The following is an 18,194-nucleotide window of genomic DNA, read 5'->3' as shown; positions in this document are numbered from 1 at the left end:
AAACAGACAGCAGGAATCCAACAGAGGGTACAAAGAGGGAGAAGAAGCAAATGCCTCTCAGGAAATGGTGACAAAAGGAGAAAGAAAAAAAAAATAAATGAGAGAACTATCTGGTGAGAGCCCCAGGGGGCAACACAGGCAGAGAGGGTCAGACTTACTTTGTCCTTGTCCTGGCAGGCCAGTTTGAGCATACGTGGAAAAAATTAAAACAAAAAGGGACAAAAAATAAAAGATGACTTTTAGTTGGTCTCAGAATTTGGTGAAGATCCCGTAATAGCACTGACAAGCAAAAGACCAATCCCACTAAAAATACATCAATACCTCTATTACCCTGGAAGAGGAACAAGTGAACTGTTTAGCTAAACTGAAAATCAAAATGGGATGTTCTATAAAGGAAACCATATTGTTATCAACAAAGGGCAATTTACTTACCTGCAATGTCTACCTGTCATTCCTTACATGGGGTTTTGGGACAGGGATCAGTGTTCCCATGTCAAGCCCCCCCACTTGCACACCAATAGGTGGCACATGGCCACTGTGGTTAAGAGGCTCAGTTTGGTTCAAAGTCAATCTGAAGTCATGTCACTTAAGGTCCAGTTCCTAATCCTCTTTTTTTTAAGATCATATCAGTTTGTTAGGAAGTGCTTTAAGGAAAAACCCAACAATATTCAAGTGTAAAAGGAAAGATGAATGCAAGAAATCTATCAGAAGCAACAAACACAAACAGAAAAACAATTATCACTTTTCTAATGGGAAAACTATTTATAGCAGCTTCCTCTCATGCAGGAACAGGAAAGGCTTTGAACAGAAACAAATACCACAATTGTCTAGAATATACTTTTAAAGCAGAGCAAAATGCTGACAGCAAGTGCTGTGGGACAAGGGAAAGATGAGAGATAAGAGTTCTTGCCAAAGTAGCATAATTAGGGTATCTACCAAGCAAAAGAAAAATTCTAGAAATATCCCTTCCTAATTGGTTGGAAGAAGGAATGGGAGAACAACTACTAAGCCAGGAAGTTCCTAACAAGGCTGTCCAGTAAGTGTTACCAAAAGGGAATGGTGCCTTTGCTCAGTAGATACATTTCACTTAGTACTTAGGAAGTTAAATGTCGCCCTAATAGTGGGAATTTAATGCCCACAAAACAAGACAGCTAGAGGGGTTTATCAATACAGACTTTTCCTACTTTATGCCAAGCTTCCTTAAAGGAAGCACCAGGACATACCAAAAAATTTTTTTTGTTCTAAAAGATTCTCAGCTCAGGAAAAAAAAAAAATAAAACCTCCACAGGCTTATTTTTAACACAGGGAATGCAGCTATTCTTCCTAAGATACATGCTGTGCTCCTCCCCATCCCATTATTGTGGCTGGAACTTACCCCAACACGCTCTGGGTACACTCCTGCACGAAGGAAGGAGGCTTTCCAGCTATCCACCTCTTCCTGGGTCTCACAGGCCAGCTCCAGCTGCCGGTAGTCCTTGTAAACATTCCTGAAAGACACACCTTTTATTATTCCCTAGTGCAACTCAGAGGTTTGCCCATATTTGACAAAGAGAATCAATGAGCAGGGAATCCTCCTGTCATTTTAAGACAGAGACACTCAGCCCCTTGTTAGGATCCTCGTGATGACCCTGCAAAAGGGAAAGGGAATTAATTTTTTTTGAGCTGGTTTGACAGCCCCCAAATCAGTTGTGTGTTTCAACAGGGCCTGAAAGAGTCTCCCTTTTCAATCCTGTTCACTGCTGGACTTCTCCAGCCATCCTGGGTCCCCTGTCTCCTATGCCTTTCCCCAGTCACTCACCAAGCACATTGTGATTATAAACATATACCCCAGACCCAGGTAACCACACCAAAAAGCTGAAGGGTATGGTCACACCACAAGCCATGCACTGGCAAAAAAATGGTTCATAGTCAAGACTCTTAAAGAAGCCCCTCCATCTCCTTCAAAAATTACTGTCCTGAAAGGATACACACATTTTTCCTGGACAGATACCCAAACACACTCATCCCTACTCTCTCCTACCTAATATTACATAAATCCCTGGTTTCAGCAAGGATGGGATGTGTCAAGATGGGAGCATACCTCTGTTCAGTGTTGAAGAGAGCAAAGATGTGCTTGCTAGACATGAACCCCTTCTCCACATCTCGCAGTTTCAGGTTATCCACTGGTAACATGTACTTCTTCTCCTTCTCCTGAAAAGGGAATTGGTAGCAAGTCACTCATTGCTCCAGAAAAGTCTCTGCTCTGACAGGAGCATCAGCCCACAGCCTCCATATCATCCTCAAAGCCAGGTCCTCTGTTCCCTAAAGTCTGTGGGAGAAGGGGACCTCATACTCTGAATGATTAGAAGCTCAAAAAATGGGCAGTTTACCATTGGTGAATGGTAAAAAAATGAAATTCAGTGCCCAGACTCAGACAGCTTTAAGCATCCTGTGTTTCAGAGGAAATGCACCCACAACTCTCCAGCCATCTCTAGCTAAACTCAGAACAAGGCATCCAAACACCAACCTCTATTTTTGACCCTAGGTATCATCTTTATTTAAAAAAAACCAAAAACCCAACAAAAAACCCCAAACAAACAAAACCCTCCCACAACACAAAATAAACAAAAAAACAAACCAACAACCCCCACACACTCAAAACCAACCAACCAACCAACCCCACAAAAAACCTCCAAAAAAACCCAACCAAAACTCGACCTAAATTTTTACATTTGCATTTAGAAAGCAAGTCAGAAATCACTCTTTCTTCTTAGTCTCAAATCTGGATCTACAGCAAATTAATAGGAGTTTGATTTAAAGCCCACATTTGGAGCATCCTGTTCCAGCTGGGAATTATACCCCGACACAACAAGAGAGGGAGCCCTCGCACTGGTCTCCAAAAGGCAGAATGCAGCTATCCAAGACTAAAACAAAAACAAAGCACACTTCTGTGTGCAAGCAAGCATGTGTGACTGTCCCCTTGTGAGATCTGGTGCGTTTGTAGACCTTTCTTGGCAGGAAAAAACAAAACATGATCGCTCTCAGGGGAAACAAGATTGGAAAACAAAGATGGTCACAGAACAGAGATCCTGAAGAGCTGTCCAGGAAGGACAGGCAGGGCAGAGCAGCTGGTAAAGGTGACAGAGCTGCTGAGCTCAAACACCCAGAGGATGGCAAGTCCAGCCTAACATCCTCTTAAGCTTTAGTTAAACTGACTTGAGATTGTTAAGGATTGTTAAGCACTTCACAGTTCAGAGATACCCCAGAGATCAAACTGTACCAATGCATTACAAAATGTGTGCAACGAGAATATCCCAAAAACCAGAGGCTAGAAAATAGAAGAGATCACTTGGGCAGCTGCCAGACTCTCAGACATGCCAGGCTATGAAAGCAGGAGAGCTCTTCCAAGCAAATTTCCCTGGGCTTTTTAACACTACTGATCAGTTCTGATTAGATGTGGGCACAAGTTTCTGATGGCACACCATCAGTTTCTGATGGCACACCTGGTCAGCCAGGTGCTGGTCTGAGCCACACAGACCACTTCAGGTTCTGCAAGCCACAAACAGCTTCCCGCTTTCTATTACTCTGGGTTATTTCTGTGCTGATTTAGGCTGAACTAGTGACCTAGAAGTGAAGTAAACCAACTGCTGAGTCCCTGGGCAAGTCAGACCAGCCCCACTGCAGTCTCACTTAAGTGGACCTCCCCGAATTCATCCCACAGTCTCTGGGCTAGTAAAAAAAAAAAAAAGAAAAAGAAAAAAATTGATGTTAAAACTGACTGAGAAAAATCTTCTGCATCAGAACCACAGAATTCCATAGAAATTTCGCAATGGTGTCATTCTTCAGGAAAAGAAGTCAAAAGTTAAGGGAATTCCGTGTCCCAGATATGGAAACAACACACTCTTTGCCAGAGTTTCAACTTTCACCCCTTCCAAGCTCTTGCATAAATGCTGCCATGTGACCAGGACAACACTATCTCCACATGCTGATCTTTCCATACACGAGAGGAAAGTCACAAATATCTGTCTGCCAGCACAAAAATATCAGTCCTCAAGTCAGAGGTAGCAAGAGCAATCAAATGGAGGACACTGGCACAAGAAGCCTCAAAGGCAGACACGCTGCAACGAGCCCCCGCAGCTCCCCATGTCCCCACACCTCCCCCTTCCCAGTCCCCCTTCCTCAGCCTTTCCAGCTTCTCAGTTTTCAACCCAGCCTGTTTTATATCAACACTCTGACTTCATTTCCTGAATGTAGAGACAGGAAAGTGTGGAACGAGCTGCCAAGGGCTGAGCCTCTCAAAACTTTGGCTGAGCCCTCTGCCCATATGTTAGCAATCTGGCAGTATGTGCTATGGCTGAGCAGCATCCTGGCCAAGAGGGGAAAAGGGCTTCTCTCTCTCTAGCTTTCCAGACTTGGAATGGGGGGGGGGAGGAGAGGGAAGAGCCAGTACATACCAAAATGGGAAAGCAGCTTGTGAAATACTGTATTCAAATGTCTGATCTCTGAAACTGTCTGATCCCAAGAGGCTTATGTTGCTTGTATCTCCCCTCATTGATAAGAAAAGGGGGAAAAAAAAAAATCAGGTAAAACTCTCCCTCAGTAGCAGAGTATGTGTTATGTAAAATGTGTTTGTTGGCTGTGAGCTAATCTGAAGAGCCATGAGGGCAAGGAGAGGTGGTGGAGTGGTAGAAGCCCCCAGAGTGTACAAAGCAGAAGATGGTGCTCAGTGTTGGCTGGGGAATGTTGTAGTTAACAGGGTTAACTACCCCTCCTCAGGGCTGCTCCCAACGGGAGTCACACTGCCTGCATGGAGACCTGCAGGAAGAGATGGCTGCGAGCTCCTTGCACAGGCAGGATAAGTGCCAGAGGATTACTCCCCCGCCCCCGGCACAGTGCAGATCCAGCCATATGGCTCAGTGCTTTGCATCCACCAGAGAAAGAAAATACACTTCTTTTCCAGGAAGCTGACCAGGATCCATCAGCCATTCCAACCGTGGGGTGGAAAGCACAATAACTGGAGGAAAAAAGGGGATGCTGCAGTTGCAGCCTGATATTCCAACGTCCTTATTGGTGCTGCACATCTCCTTATGGTGGCTCAGTCCTAGAGATGGGTTTTGGCCAGGTGCAGCAATGGTTTGCACTATCACCTGAATTCTTTGTTGCTACCCTGTAGGCAATAACCCACAAGAAGTTCACAGAATCCAGCAGGCAGCAAGCCAGCCTGACTCCAAGCATTCCCTCCATTCGCCTGGACTGCCTCAGCAGCAAGGTAAATTTTCCTGCTCTTGGATACACGTGAAATGAAGCCAATAGATGCATGTGTGGGCTCCCCTAAGGTTGGAAATTGGCACTCACAGCACAAGAAAGCAATTGGCAGAATTATTAGGTCTCAGTTTGCATTTGGAGCGCAAATAAACTAATTAAAGGTTTCCCTGTAGCTGTTATGACAAACACCTTCTTCTGCACAGAGATGAAGGTCTGTGGATATGGGAGAAGACACTGCCATTGTTTTAATTGGGGGCTGTGTGAAATTAGGAGAAATTCATCTTGCTTAAACCTCTTAATCTCCTTTCCTTCTTGTAAGATGTAAAGCGCTACGGGTAAACAAACCTGCCCCAGAGATGACTGGAGTTTCAGTCAAATCATTTGTGTTAAACACAGGCACAGCATTTTGGGAACTCCAGTAATAAAACTCTACTCAAACAGAGAAACATTAACATCATAATTTATAATAGACATTAGCATAATAATTTATAATAAACACACGGCATGAATACATGCACACTAAAAGATTATAAGGAAGGAGTCTCTGAAAAACAGTCTGGAATATCTGAAAGCAAGTTAGCTGAGCATTTCAAGCTGAACCAGCACTTCACTCCCCCCCCAGCAAGATGTTACCAACCACCTTCTACTTCTTGCCTCAGTAAAGCAGAAGAGCTGAATTTCTGAGCTGTGATTCTTCCAGGAAGCCCTGGTCATCCCACTACATACACACATCTTGAGACCAGCTTTCCCAGACACAGCCCACCTGTAGCACTTTTACCCTCAGAGCATAATTTACGGGACACTGATCACTCCTCCAAGCTGCAGACCAGCTGTAATGGCTTGTTTACATCAGAATGCTGCCTTGGTTTAACTTAAACAACACATCCTAAGATTTTAAGCTGATTTAGTTCAAAAGCTCTGGAGACACTAGACCTGGACTCGTGTGATTAACCACAGCCGTTACTTGGCTTAGTAAGCACAGCAATAGTAATTAACTCACCTGCATAAAAGTAAAGCCTTTTAGGTACATCAGCTGAAATAATGTACAAGTTGAAACCTGCAGCCAAGTGCAACCCTAGGAAGCCATCAGAGGGTTTATGAGAAAGCATGGGCAGAAACTGAGTAGCTTAAGAGAGACCACAGTGCCCAAAACTGGACTGTCGTGACCTCTCTAAGGTCAGGGCAGTGAACTCCCACTCTGGCTCCTACTCTGCACTGGGGAAGGGTAAACAATCCACTCCTGGAGGTGTGCAATGCTTTGTGTGTGTGTTGTGCTTTACCTTAGCAAAGGAAGTGTGGTTCATCCCTGCCCTGGCACAGGGACAGGTGTCAGAAGAAATGCCCGGTTGTCCTTTGGCTGGTGGGCATTGCCCTGACCTTAGAGAGGTCACGAGAGTCCAGTTTTGGGCACTGTGGTCTCTCTTAAGCTACTCAGTTTCTGCCCATGCTTTCTCATAAACCCTCTGATGGCTTCCTAGGCTTGCATTTGGCTGCAGGTTTCAATCTGCACGTTATTTCAGCTGACATACATAAAAAAGTCTTTACTTCTGTGCAGGTGAGCGTTCATATTTTCAGCCACTGATCTTAACCATCCACACAAGAGAAGGCATCCTGGAAGGGAGACACGGGGTGTGCATAAAGCCCTCTTTATCCCTGCAGCACAAGGAGAGCGAGCAAACCACACGGGCTGGGACTAACATCTGGAATCGTTACGTGGGAGCCAAGAGGCACAGAAAAGCGACAGCATTCCTCAAGTTTCCATGCGGGGTAGGGAACCTTCCTTTCCCCCGCGCAACCCCATCCGTCAGCCCCTGCTTCCTGCCAAACTCCGGCCTTCCCGGCAGCCAGCAAGCTCCTCCCTCGAGTCTAGTTAGCTTTCCACTGCCACGTCAAGTGAGGCAGAAGGACAGAAGGGAAGCAAGAAGGGAGGGAGCAAAAACCCGAAGAGGGAGGGAGGCTCAGCAATGCCAGGGCGTAGTGGGGGGAGAAAGAGGGGATGTGGATTGCTCCTGCAGCAGCCAGAGGTGAGCTGCAAAGGCAACTGGCCAAGGTTGCCTCCTGAAACCCTGTCAAAGGACCTTTTGGAAGACTTGGAAGCAAGGGCTGGTCCTGTTTGAGCTTTGCTCTGGACCCGCTGGTCTACAGGACAGAAGGAGATGAGGGGCCTGAGGATCCTCCCACACAGCTCCAGGGGGAAGAAAAGGAGTTGAATGAAGCAACAAGTTCTGCACACCTGGGTGACAGCCAAGACTTCACAGCATTTCCTTCTCAAACTGCAGTAATTGATCTTTACTTTTTTTTTTCTTCTTTCCAAAAAGGTGCAGCATACCCCAGGTAGAAGCCAGGTACGAGCCCGACACCAGTACTGGAAGAGGAAGGCGCTTGGAAGCTTGCTCCAAATTGGAAACATGCAGAAAGCAACATTTCTTCTCCCCAGCTGCCAGAGGAGGATGTTTTTCCAGTCAGGACTTGGACTTTCTTTCACCCCCAACTCTGCCCCGCACAACCCCATCCCAAAAGCAGGGAGGGGAAAGGACTAATGAGCTGCTGATAGCCGGAGAGCAGATCCAGAGGCTCCACTCCGTCTGCCCAGTGTTCAGACTACCTGTTCAGGACTACGAGATTGTACAGTAGTCTGCACATTGGTTAGGCTGTGCTGGGATACACCACACACTGCCAGTGCTGCACGGGGACGGCAACACCTGCACGGCAGAGGGACATGCTTGGAGAGGGTGGGCTGTGGGGTCGCTGCATGCAGAGGTCACTCAGCCCTCAGCCTGGGAGGGAATAACCCTTTGGAGCCGTGCCTGATCATCACTTTTACCTGCCTGTTCACCAGCCTACTCACAAACCCCTTATTCCTCTCCATCTCTCTCATTCCATTCCTATTTCTTTCAGCTTCATGTGCTTGTCCCAGGGGTAGCTCTGTTCAGGATGGCTTGTGTTTCACACACTAAACTCTGCCATAAAATGCAGAAATAGACACACGGGCCTGTCAGAGTTACAACCATGCTGGGCTTTGCTACGTGAGAAGGCAGGATCAGGCACAGAAAGGTGACTGGAGAAAGGAGATATTTCACAGTGTAAAGAATGTTGGTCATTAATACAAAGAAAAACCCACAAAGGATTCAAAGCTGAAGGTTGGATGCTCTGGAAGTTGTGTTTACCTTGACGTTTGTCTGCCAGAGATAGAAGAGAAACAGTGAGTGAAAGGACTGATTAAAACTAAGATAGACATGAGAAAACACGCACTTGTGGGGAAAAAAAAAAAAGGAATGAATGAAAGAGCTCCACAGAGGACAAAGAGAAGGAACATGTTCCAGAGAGCACCTGAGAGCAGTGTGAAAGCAGGAGAGGAACCACCTCAGAGCAGACCTGCTCCTATGGTCTTTAAAACAAGCTGAATGCAAAAACCTGGCTGCAGCCAGACTCATCACAGCAAATTTCTAATGACTGGTGGGCATCAGGGCAAAGACAAAAGGATTTCTACCAGCTGACTGAGCCTCAAGGACACAGAGTGGGGGGCAGGGAGGGCAGAGAAGAAGGGAGTGCATGTGTGTGCAGTGGGGGAACAATCTGAGTATTGATCAATGTGTTTATTTTTAAACTAGAATTGAGTAAGAGACACTGACAGGTACAGAATAAGCAGCTATCTAGTGACTGTCAATAAGGTCACATCTTCTCCAGCACAGGAGAGAATACATTTCAAGTAAAAGAAAAGGCATGAAGACAGTGCTCAAGCACAACCGATGATGAGGAATCAACATGATCTGTAGAGAATACGAAGCACCCATCATGCACCTAAAGTACCTAAAACTCTGCATCCACCCCTCCTACACACACAGAGGATTCCAATGCACTGGCATTGCATGCAACATATGAATACTTTCACACAAGCAAATAAGGTCATATTCTTCTCATGACTATATGTCACCCGTTCTTACAGGGCCCAAATCTCTAGTACATGATTTACCTGAGTAAGGACAGAAGGTCCCATCTGTATTGTACATTCATACAAATTCCCAAAGGAAGCAGCAGATACATCCACCTACCCAGCTGTGCAAACACTCCAGCACACAGGGGCACACAGGGACTCCAGAAGGAACAGTCACCCCTGCAGAGCACAGGGTGCCAGGTCCCCTCCAGCAGCCAGTGAGCTTTACTAACAGGAACCACAGGACAAGGTTCTCATCACCAGCAGCTCTATCCCAGCTCACAGACCCTCTTTTCCAGCAGGCAGGAAAGCCCTGCAGAGTCATGGGCACTGTGCATTTCATGAGGGATTCAGGCAAAAGGACTATTTGAATCAAATTCTTGTCTCGTGTCCATTATGGTGCTTGCTGAGCAGTCAGCATGCTCTGGTGCTGTGCTGCTGCTCCACTGGGACACTGTGGCCTCCCTGAGCAAGGAAATCTCACTCTATATTGCCAGCAGTGAGAGCAGGCTCCTCCCCACCTCTTCTTCCCACCACTGGCCTGCAGCATAATCCCAGAGGGTTCAGGAGATGCAGGTACCTCAGGAGGGTCGCCAGGTCTTGGGAGGCCAACTTTCTGTGGGGCCGCTCTCCATGGGGCCAGTGTTGGACTCATTGAAAGGAGACAGGAAGAAAAACAGAGAGCCCAGGAGCACACACACATGCTCTTGGCAGTGAGGCAGAGTGGGGAGCCAACTTTCCACCCCCGCCTGGCCTGCTCTTTCCTTCCCCTCCCATTCCTCACCACACTCCTTCAGGCCCCTCCAGAGCATCAACAGCCATATATCCCTGCTAACATGTGATGCTGGGCCCTTTAAGACATTTCAAGTTTCAGTTCCTTTCTTCAGAGGCAAAGGGAAAACAAGCCAGCGCTGCGGAAAGACTGGTATTTCACTAATGGGGTCCAGATGTCTTCATTCCACAGACTCCGGGTCCTGGTTTGTGGAATAAAGCAGAGAGAGACTGTGCCCCCAACCCTCCTGGCTCCAGAGGTGCTAGCCTAGCCTTCACCCTCACCCCACCACACATCACCTCACCCTGCTCTTCCCCCATCACCATCCACAGCTCTGCCACCAGCATTTCCATCCACACCAGACGGATTCAGCTCCCTCCTCGTTCCCTCTGGAAAGCAGCCAGAGGACAGGGAAACTGGGACAAGAGAGCCCACAGAAGTGCAGGGTGGAGCAGACAAAGCCTCCCCCTTCCTCCTGGAGCTTAAGCAAAGAATAACTATGGAGTAGAACCTCTAAAAACACATGAGAACATTTCAGGAGCTGCAGAGGACACAATTTCTCCTCAACTGGTAGAGGAGGAGAGCTCTGGGACAGACATGCAAAGATAACCTTGTCTGAGGGGACCATGCACTGTGAGCAACTCTTGGGGATGGAGCCAGTAGGACTGAGGTTTGGGATGGGAATCCCCATGCTCAAGGCTCTCCAAGCTGCCCCTCAAATGCATCAACTTTTAACCCGATTCAACTACGAACTCCAGGTGGACGTTGCTTTCTTCCTCCCTCACAACAGCCAGTGATCAAGGAGCTGAACTTGGGGAGGAAGCAAATAAAACACACACTTCCCTTTCCCCCCTGCTCCCCCTCAGTGGCAAACAAAGGCTCCTTTCTCAGAGGCAGCTCAGACCTCATCAGTGCTGGTTCTCTGTGTTTAAGGGACCGAAGCTGGCAGGGAACTGTTTTCATTAGGCAGCTCTACCTCTTGCTATGCAGAAGGGAAATGGTGCAGACCTCCAGTTGCTATTGACCCCCAAGGCTGCCCTCTCTCAGGAGGAGAGGGAGGTCCAATCCCCATCTCAGGCAACTGGAATCTATCAACAGTTTATACATCCCCACTGCAGCCCGCCCTCCCTCCCACTCCCCGGGGGAAGAACAGGGAATTTTGATCATCTCTGTAATACAGATGTAGCAGCTGGCTTTGATTAAACTACTTGATGTTTATAACCACTCAACCTGCATATGCAGGCTAGAGGAGAGGGACGCCTCCCCAAGCAACTCTGAACACAAAGGGCAGGGGGGTCTTTTAGCAGAGACACACAGATTTAGGGAAAGACATTTCAATGCCTGGGTCTTTAATTAGGAAATTGCTGCCTGCTCATCCATAGCAGCACAGCAGCTGTCTCCATGCAGAAAGCAATATTTAGAGGCTGATTCATCACTGTATTTGTCATCATTTCTACCTGCCGAGAAAGAAACAGGCCCACTGATAGGAGCTAGACAAGGAGCCAGGCCTGGCTGCAGCTCCCAGGCACGACACTGGAACAGTGCCTTGGAACACCTGAGGGACACAAACCACAATGAGAGACAGAGCAGTTTCTTTATTTGCAATCTGAAGTCCTGCTCAACTAAGAACGTATGACTACATCATACCAGACATTTTTCATCCCCCAGCACACTGAGGGGACTAAACCTTTCGATTGTGTTCTCACCAGAACCATCCAGCTATTCTTTCTCTTTTCAAAGTAATTAAAAAAGACAATTAGCTACCTTTGTCTTGCACTTGAAGCAATACACTGTTGACAGTGATTTCAGCTGGGACAATTCTGTCAGATTATACCAATTCCCACTGAAGCAGAAAGACACTACAGTACAATGCCAGAATTCCTAATATTCAGGATTTTCAGGCAACTCTACAGAGTAGGTCCATGTTCCTACCAGTGATACTCCATGTTCCTGTCAGTGATATTGCACACATCACTGTACTTTTGATCAGCAGAACTCTAAACATCTCCATACAATTTTACAAATAGTGGATTAACTGGCACATTCAATACAGAAATATTAAAAATACATTCCTGCTTTGAATGTTCAACAGCTGAACCCTAGAAAGTAATTTACTCAAAGACAGAAGGAGCCAGCACCTGAGCTGCAGCTTCAGGTCCACAGCTCCTATAGCTGTGCTCAGAAAGGAGAGACCTGTTTTCTTGTGACCAGGAGATGCACAAAATCCTCTGCCTTCAGAAAACTCACTGCTGCCCCACAAATACCAAAAATCTTGGAACTAACCCATCACACCCTTAATGATCACAGCTGCCACAGCAAAACAAATAAAGGTCAAATTCATTCCAAGTGTCTGTCAACTTTCTGCTGAGCCAGAGCTTCAAGCATAAATATTACTCCTTGTGCGTCAAAAAAGCCACACACACATCAATCCAGAAATGCTCAGCAGTGCTGAGGCCACGAGGAGCCTGGCCCAAGGATAGTTTCAGCCTGTGTCACAAGCTGCAGACAGCACTCTGAAGATGCATCTGTAATGCCCAGTTATCTGAAAGGCTGATCCTCATCAGATGCCCAAGACTCCAGCGGCAGAGTTGAGCTACTCACCTCATCATCCTTGTACCAGGAGAGGTTCTCTGCTGTCAGGACAAACCAATACTCCTTGGAGCCACCCTTCATGATCCCAATGTTGTTGATGGTGAGCCAGCCCTTTCTGATCACCTGAGGGGGTGGAAGCAGTTGAGCATTAACAAGGACAACAACTCCTGGCCTCAGGCAACAGAGGAGAGATCAGAGGGTATCCCAACACAGAGTAGTATGGAAAGACAAGGAACACCGTGCTCTCTGCTGCTGCCAGAAGAGCCCCCCATTCAACTGGGCAGTGAAGGTCCTTGCCTCAAAAGGGCCAGGAACAGCATAAAAAGGACGCAGGAAGGAACCTGGCAGTGCTGTGCATTTTACCCTCTGCCAAGAGGAAAGAGATGCAGGAAGAACTGCATCAAGAGTGCCTTAGACACTGACACAACCTACAAGCACCAAATCACAGCAAAACACCCAGAAAAGGCCATGCCTAGAGAGAACCAGGACACCAGCACACCTTTCAGCACTCTGCAGGTGTGGAGTGCTTCACTCAGAGGTGGAGGGGAACCACTTCGGGACATGGGCAAGCAACCCAGAAAGAAGTGAGTTTAGTGAAAGGAGACACTAAGGATAACAGAACAAAATGGTGCATCTGGAATTCATACTGTGGACTTCAGCACACCCAGGTATTTGAGCAGTTATATTAATCTAGGGCAAATCAAGCTCCTTGAAGTTTAGTCTGTAAAGAAGCCAGGCTATTGTTCTCTAATAACTCCTATTCACCAAGTGCTGGTTTAGAACCTCACACATGCAGTAATCAAATGCAGCTATGCACAGCTTAAATGCATCAGCTTTCATATGTATTAGTGCACTGTTCACACCCAAAAATATCTGCATGCATTATGTGTGTACCTTGTTGTACAGATACTCCTGATGAAAATGACCTGGCATTGAAAAACCACGGGACTGCACTGCATATTATCAGGTTGCAGTGTGTGAGCAGCCTGATGCAGAGGTACAGGATCCTTTTAATTGGCAATTTACCCTATAAAGGCAAATGTAGGAGCCTCGAATCTTCATCTTATGCCTTCTAAGCTCGAGCTAGTCCTACTCTCCCTGTGGACAGGAGGGGGCAGTGGAACAGAACCACACATCCTTGGATTGCTGCTTTTCATCTCCACCCACTCAAAGATGCACCAGCAGTTCTGAGTTTTTCTTCAACATACTACCTTGTCACCTCATCTCTGCTTTGGCTGTGTCTAATGTCAGCTGCCCTCCTCTGCCCATTGGGCAGCAGAAGGAATAATCTGTCTATGCCCTGTTCTTGCCTTCCCAGATGCAACATTAATGTTCATTAGCACACCCTGCTGAGTGGCCTTCTACTCACCAGGATCTCATCCTGCAAAGGGGAACCATAGCAACAGCAGCAGAGCAGAGAGCAGGAGAGGAGCAAAGAGAGGAGAGATTGTTACTAGGAAAACTGGAGCAGGAGAAGAGAGGCTCAAAAATAAAATAAATTGGAGGCTGGTACCAAATCTTTTACCCCAGGTGTTAACAAAAGCAACCCCCATCCCAAAATAAAGTCTGTTAACAGAAAGCCAAAATGCTTCACAGGTAGATTCAGAGTTTGCCCTTTGCTCTCTTTTACACTCAGCTCTTCTGTCAGGTGCACTGCAGAGGATGGAATTCCCTACAGCTGCTCCAAAATGGATGGCTGGCCAGCCCCATCTGCCTGCCAACAGTACTGAAACAGTCTGCATGTTCATGTGAAGGGAAAGGTGGTCAAATATTTTGTTATAAAGAGGGTGGATGTCAGGAGTGAATGTCTTTAAAAAACACTAAGCAAAAGCATTTGCTTCCATTCTCTATGAAGCTGCTTGTAAGGCTTTGTTTCTACAAGATCTTTTAGCCTAGATAGCCTTGCCATGTACCCAGCAAATCTGGGACAAAGTGTCATTAGCCTCTCTTTAACTGTATGTACACTCCTTACAGTTTCTGAAGGATTAAGGGAACTCCTCCCCTCCACTGCTGTCTTCTCCCATGGGTGAGTTCAACACCCTTCATCTCCCTGGACAGAGATTTACATATTTTCAGTGAAATTTTCTGGAAAAGAGTCCGTGAACTCTCTTGAAATCCCTTTTCAGAAAGTAGATACCACTGATGGGAAAGACAACTAAAAAGGACAACTCAGTACTGTAACAGTTCAGACCTAGTGCTCTGTACTCCTCAACTTGGCAGAAGGGTTAGCACAGTTAGTGAAGGAACAAACAGGAATTTCCATAACATTAATAGGAATTTCTATGAGAAAAGCAAGACCAGATGTGGATTACCAAGCCCTCTACAACTCTTTCTCTCCATTGCTGCTAGAAGCTCAGTTCCTCCTGACTGCAGGGAGCCTAAAACACTATCCTCCAGTTATAAACAGAGTTTGATGAGTTAAAAAAAAAAATAAAGAGGCAACATAAAAAAAAGATAAAATCCAACTTGGAGCACTGCTGCATCCAGCCCAGCACTTGTCCACCTGGTAGCTTCCAGGTAGCAAACACATTCTCCTGGCAGCAGTGAAGGAGATGGAACTTGGCCTACCTGATTGCCAGCTGCCTTCTTCTTGCTCATCTGGCTGCTCCTCTGCTGAGCACTGCAAACAACAGCAGAGACATTCAAAACTTCTCAGGCTCTTCTTGGTCACCTGAATCCTGCTCCCCTTAGGAAGCTGCTACAGTGAGTTCCTGCCCCTCACCACTGGCTTCCAAGCCTTGATAAGCCAGTCTGTTGCCACCTGCTCAACTCATCTTCTCACTCCCACATGAACCACACCTGGGTCACTAACCCTCCACAGCTGCTGCTTTTTTTCCCTTGACACAATCCTAATACTTCAACTCACCCTTCTGTGTATCCTTGTTCTCCTCCCCAGCCTTGCAATATAGAGCCACTAAAATCAAGCAATACTGAGAGCTGCATCATTCTTGGGACCACAGCATCTCCACCAGGGCCTCTGCAACCCACTTACTGGAACAGCTACAGGACAGAGCCACAGGAAACTCATGCAGAGAAGAGGAAGCAATAGAGGTGGGTGCTTACTTGGCAAAGCCAATGAAATCCTCATGGTTTGTGTTCATGTAAGCCAGCTCGATGTCTATTAGAAGCATGACCTGCCAAACAGAGGCACAGACAGAGCAAGAGTTAGTGACTGACCCTGCTCAAGGGGCAGACAGAGCCCTGCACACTGTTCATCTGATCCCCTCTGCAGCCACACTGCCCCTGGCTCAGGCCCCTCTAACCCAGACTGTCCCTTCCAAAGGTGTCCCCCACCCAACCTCCCCTCTTCCACACGCTCCTGATCCTCACCTGATCCTTGGTCCTGCCTTCTCTCTCCCGGATGTGAGTGGTGACAATCCTCTCCATCTCCTCACGCAGATGAGGGTATTGGCTGAGCTGCAGGAGAGAGAAAACACGTGCACATGGGAAAGGGAGGCACAAAGGGGGCAGTAGCCCCCCACATGTACACATGCACACATACACCCCTGATATCAGATACTCTTGAGGGAAGTGCTAGAAAGCTGGACTTGCAGACAGATTTTTCCAAGTTCCTGGAAGTCTGTTGGGGGGGGTCACAGTTCATTTCTGCTTGTTTTGGGCTTCAGAGAAAAAGCTCTTTTCAGTCTTGCAGCAACCTTTCTGCCTCACCACAAAACCCAGCACACTGTTCCTGGCACGAGGCTCTGGGCAAACCCCAGGTGTAAATGCCCTGCTTCTTGCTTGTTGGGTTTTTCCTGTTAAAGTGACTCGTTTCTCTAGATGCTCAGCAACTCACTGCAGTAGGCTAAGCAGGTGAGTGGCCTGTTGGTACAACCTGCTGAATTCTATGGGAAGTCTACCTGGGAAGTGAAGTGGATTTCAATCCCTATTTGCTGAGGCACTAAGTGAAAGCATCTGGCCCACTCCAACATGTGCAAGCACAGACAGAGGATCTGAGAAGCTCAAGGGTACATGTCTGTCTCCAGCTGCTTCTACCTGTTCTCCACCTGTGCTGGAGCAAGATTACTGCATTCACATTGCACCTACACCACACTTGTTACCACATTACTGAGGAGGGAATCCTTTCCTGCTCAGAGAGAGAAGCAGAAGGACTTTACTGTGGTTCAAAAGAATATCATCTACAGAGATAATAAATGAGCAACACTTTTAGAATCAGTACCTTTAAAGCCCTCTGGGTTTCACACAGCACCTCCCTTCTTGCCCAGATTCACAAGCCTCTAGTGATTTCCACAGCAGTAAGTGTTTGCCTCTCAGGTCAGGCCCAGCACAGTCAAATTAAATTAATCCTCCAGATCCAGGATCTAGCCCTTTCTTCCCTACTTCACTTATCCCCTGTGAAATAATTTCCCCCATTTTTAATATTACCTTCAATTTGATTATGATGTCAAACACTATCAGTCTCTTATATCTCCCCCAAGGAGGTGCATAAAGAAAAAAAATAAATCTCATTTTCCTATGACCTGTACTGCATTTGTTGTGTTCTTCCAATTTATGAGACCTTCTTCAACTGGTTTGCCCTTTTGTTTTGTATACATAAGTAATTACAACATGCTAGAAGGAACCGCCTCAAAATGTGCATCATCACTACTGGAATCCAGATCCCACACTAACCACCACCAATATTCCTAACATCTGACTAAAAATACTCTCAAACTCTTTCAGCTTCCTTGCAGTCAAGCAAGTTGCAATGGCCCAGAACTGAAATTTGGACAAGATTTGACACTGTCTATTTTTAAATGTGTGGTTTGTTTTGAATGCCACAGAGGCAGGAAAAAACAGTTAGTGTTCCCCCCCCACCACCTCATCTTAAAAGCACAAACTGGGTGTTCTCCATGATCTTTATGGTTCAGGCAGCTGGTTGCTTCAGAGACAGACAGGGAAATCTTCCTGTTTCCTTTGGGGGGTTGGCGAAGGATAGATGGGCAAGTTACGACAAACAGAAAAACAGGAAGTTGGAAAACCTTTAAGCAAGTCTCAGCTTCTTTGCTTCAAATGAAAAAAAAAAAGACAACACCACAGTCAAACAAAAAACACATCAAACCTCTCCACCACCATCCCAGTCCCAACCAGTACAAATGCACACAAAGTGCAAACCAAGTTGTGGTTTGTTCAGAACCCAGGTCATCCAGCAACACTCATGTGCAAAAATAAATTGACAGCATCAGTGCCCATGCAGGAGCTTCCAACCCCAAGCATGCACAGGAGCAGCGAGGGTGGGCAAGGAAAGAGGATAAACAAGCCACAGGATGTGACACCACCAGGGAACATGCAATAGGGTATAGAGTGGCAAGGAGTTATCACCAGCGGGACAAACAGCACCCAGAAATGCCATGACTCTGAAAGACAGGAGAGCAGGCGACCCCTCGAGGGGTAAAGTCTGTCAGCCTGGGATCGTGTCCCAGCTCATGTGGGGTTTCGATCCTGATTTTAGCTGCATTTGCCTGTTCAATCAAAATACAAGCTTACAGCCCTCTTTGAAAACCAAATTTGTCCCAGTGTCCCTTAGTTCCCCTCTTTGTAGATCCTAGGAGTCCTTGCCAGCACACCAGAGATCAACCTTCAGCTGAAGGGCTGCTGACTTGCAAGACCTTCCTGCACTTGTGAGATGCTGCAGTGCAGCCTGGCACAGAA

The 18,194-nt window shown here is 46.8% G+C and overlaps 1 protein-coding gene across 16 annotated transcripts in view; it reads right to left on the bottom strand.

Annotated features, from left to right (window-relative positions):
- Window positions 1-18,194, bottom strand: part of DNM1 (dynamin 1) — a 66,757-nt gene that overhangs the window by 11,656 nt on the left and 36,907 nt on the right. For 14 of the 16 annotated variants that reach the window (XR_003528697.1, XR_003528700.1, XR_003528699.1 and 11 more), the window contains exons 11-18: window positions 15,873-15,959; window positions 15,606-15,676; window positions 15,111-15,162; window positions 13,912-13,923; window positions 12,552-12,665; window positions 2,081-2,190; window positions 1,376-1,487; window positions 159-170 (exon numbers count right to left, since the gene is read on the bottom strand). Coding sequence is in view for 13 of the 16 variants with exons in the window: in XM_027649833.1 (XP_027505634.1) it covers window positions 159-170; window positions 1,376-1,487; window positions 2,081-2,190; window positions 12,552-12,665; window positions 13,912-13,923; window positions 15,111-15,162; window positions 15,606-15,676; window positions 15,873-15,959 (570 nt within the window). In the remaining 3 variants the exon portion in view is untranslated. The remainder of the gene's footprint in view (window positions 1-158; window positions 171-1,375; window positions 1,488-2,080; window positions 2,191-12,551; window positions 12,666-13,911; window positions 13,924-15,110; window positions 15,163-15,605; window positions 15,677-15,872; window positions 15,960-18,194) is intronic. The other 2 variants (XM_027649835.1, XM_027649834.1) reach the window with 1 other exon arrangement.

The sequence above is a fragment of the Corapipo altera genome, unplaced genomic scaffold, assembly GCF_003945725.1.
Source record: "Corapipo altera isolate COAL_440 unplaced genomic scaffold, ASM394572v1 268, whole genome shotgun sequence".
In the NCBI taxonomy this organism is placed as follows: domain Eukaryota; kingdom Metazoa; phylum Chordata; class Aves; order Passeriformes; family Pipridae; genus Corapipo; species Corapipo altera.
Note: the sequence above shows the minus strand (reverse complement) of the source record. Positions and strands in the feature narration are given on the sequence as shown.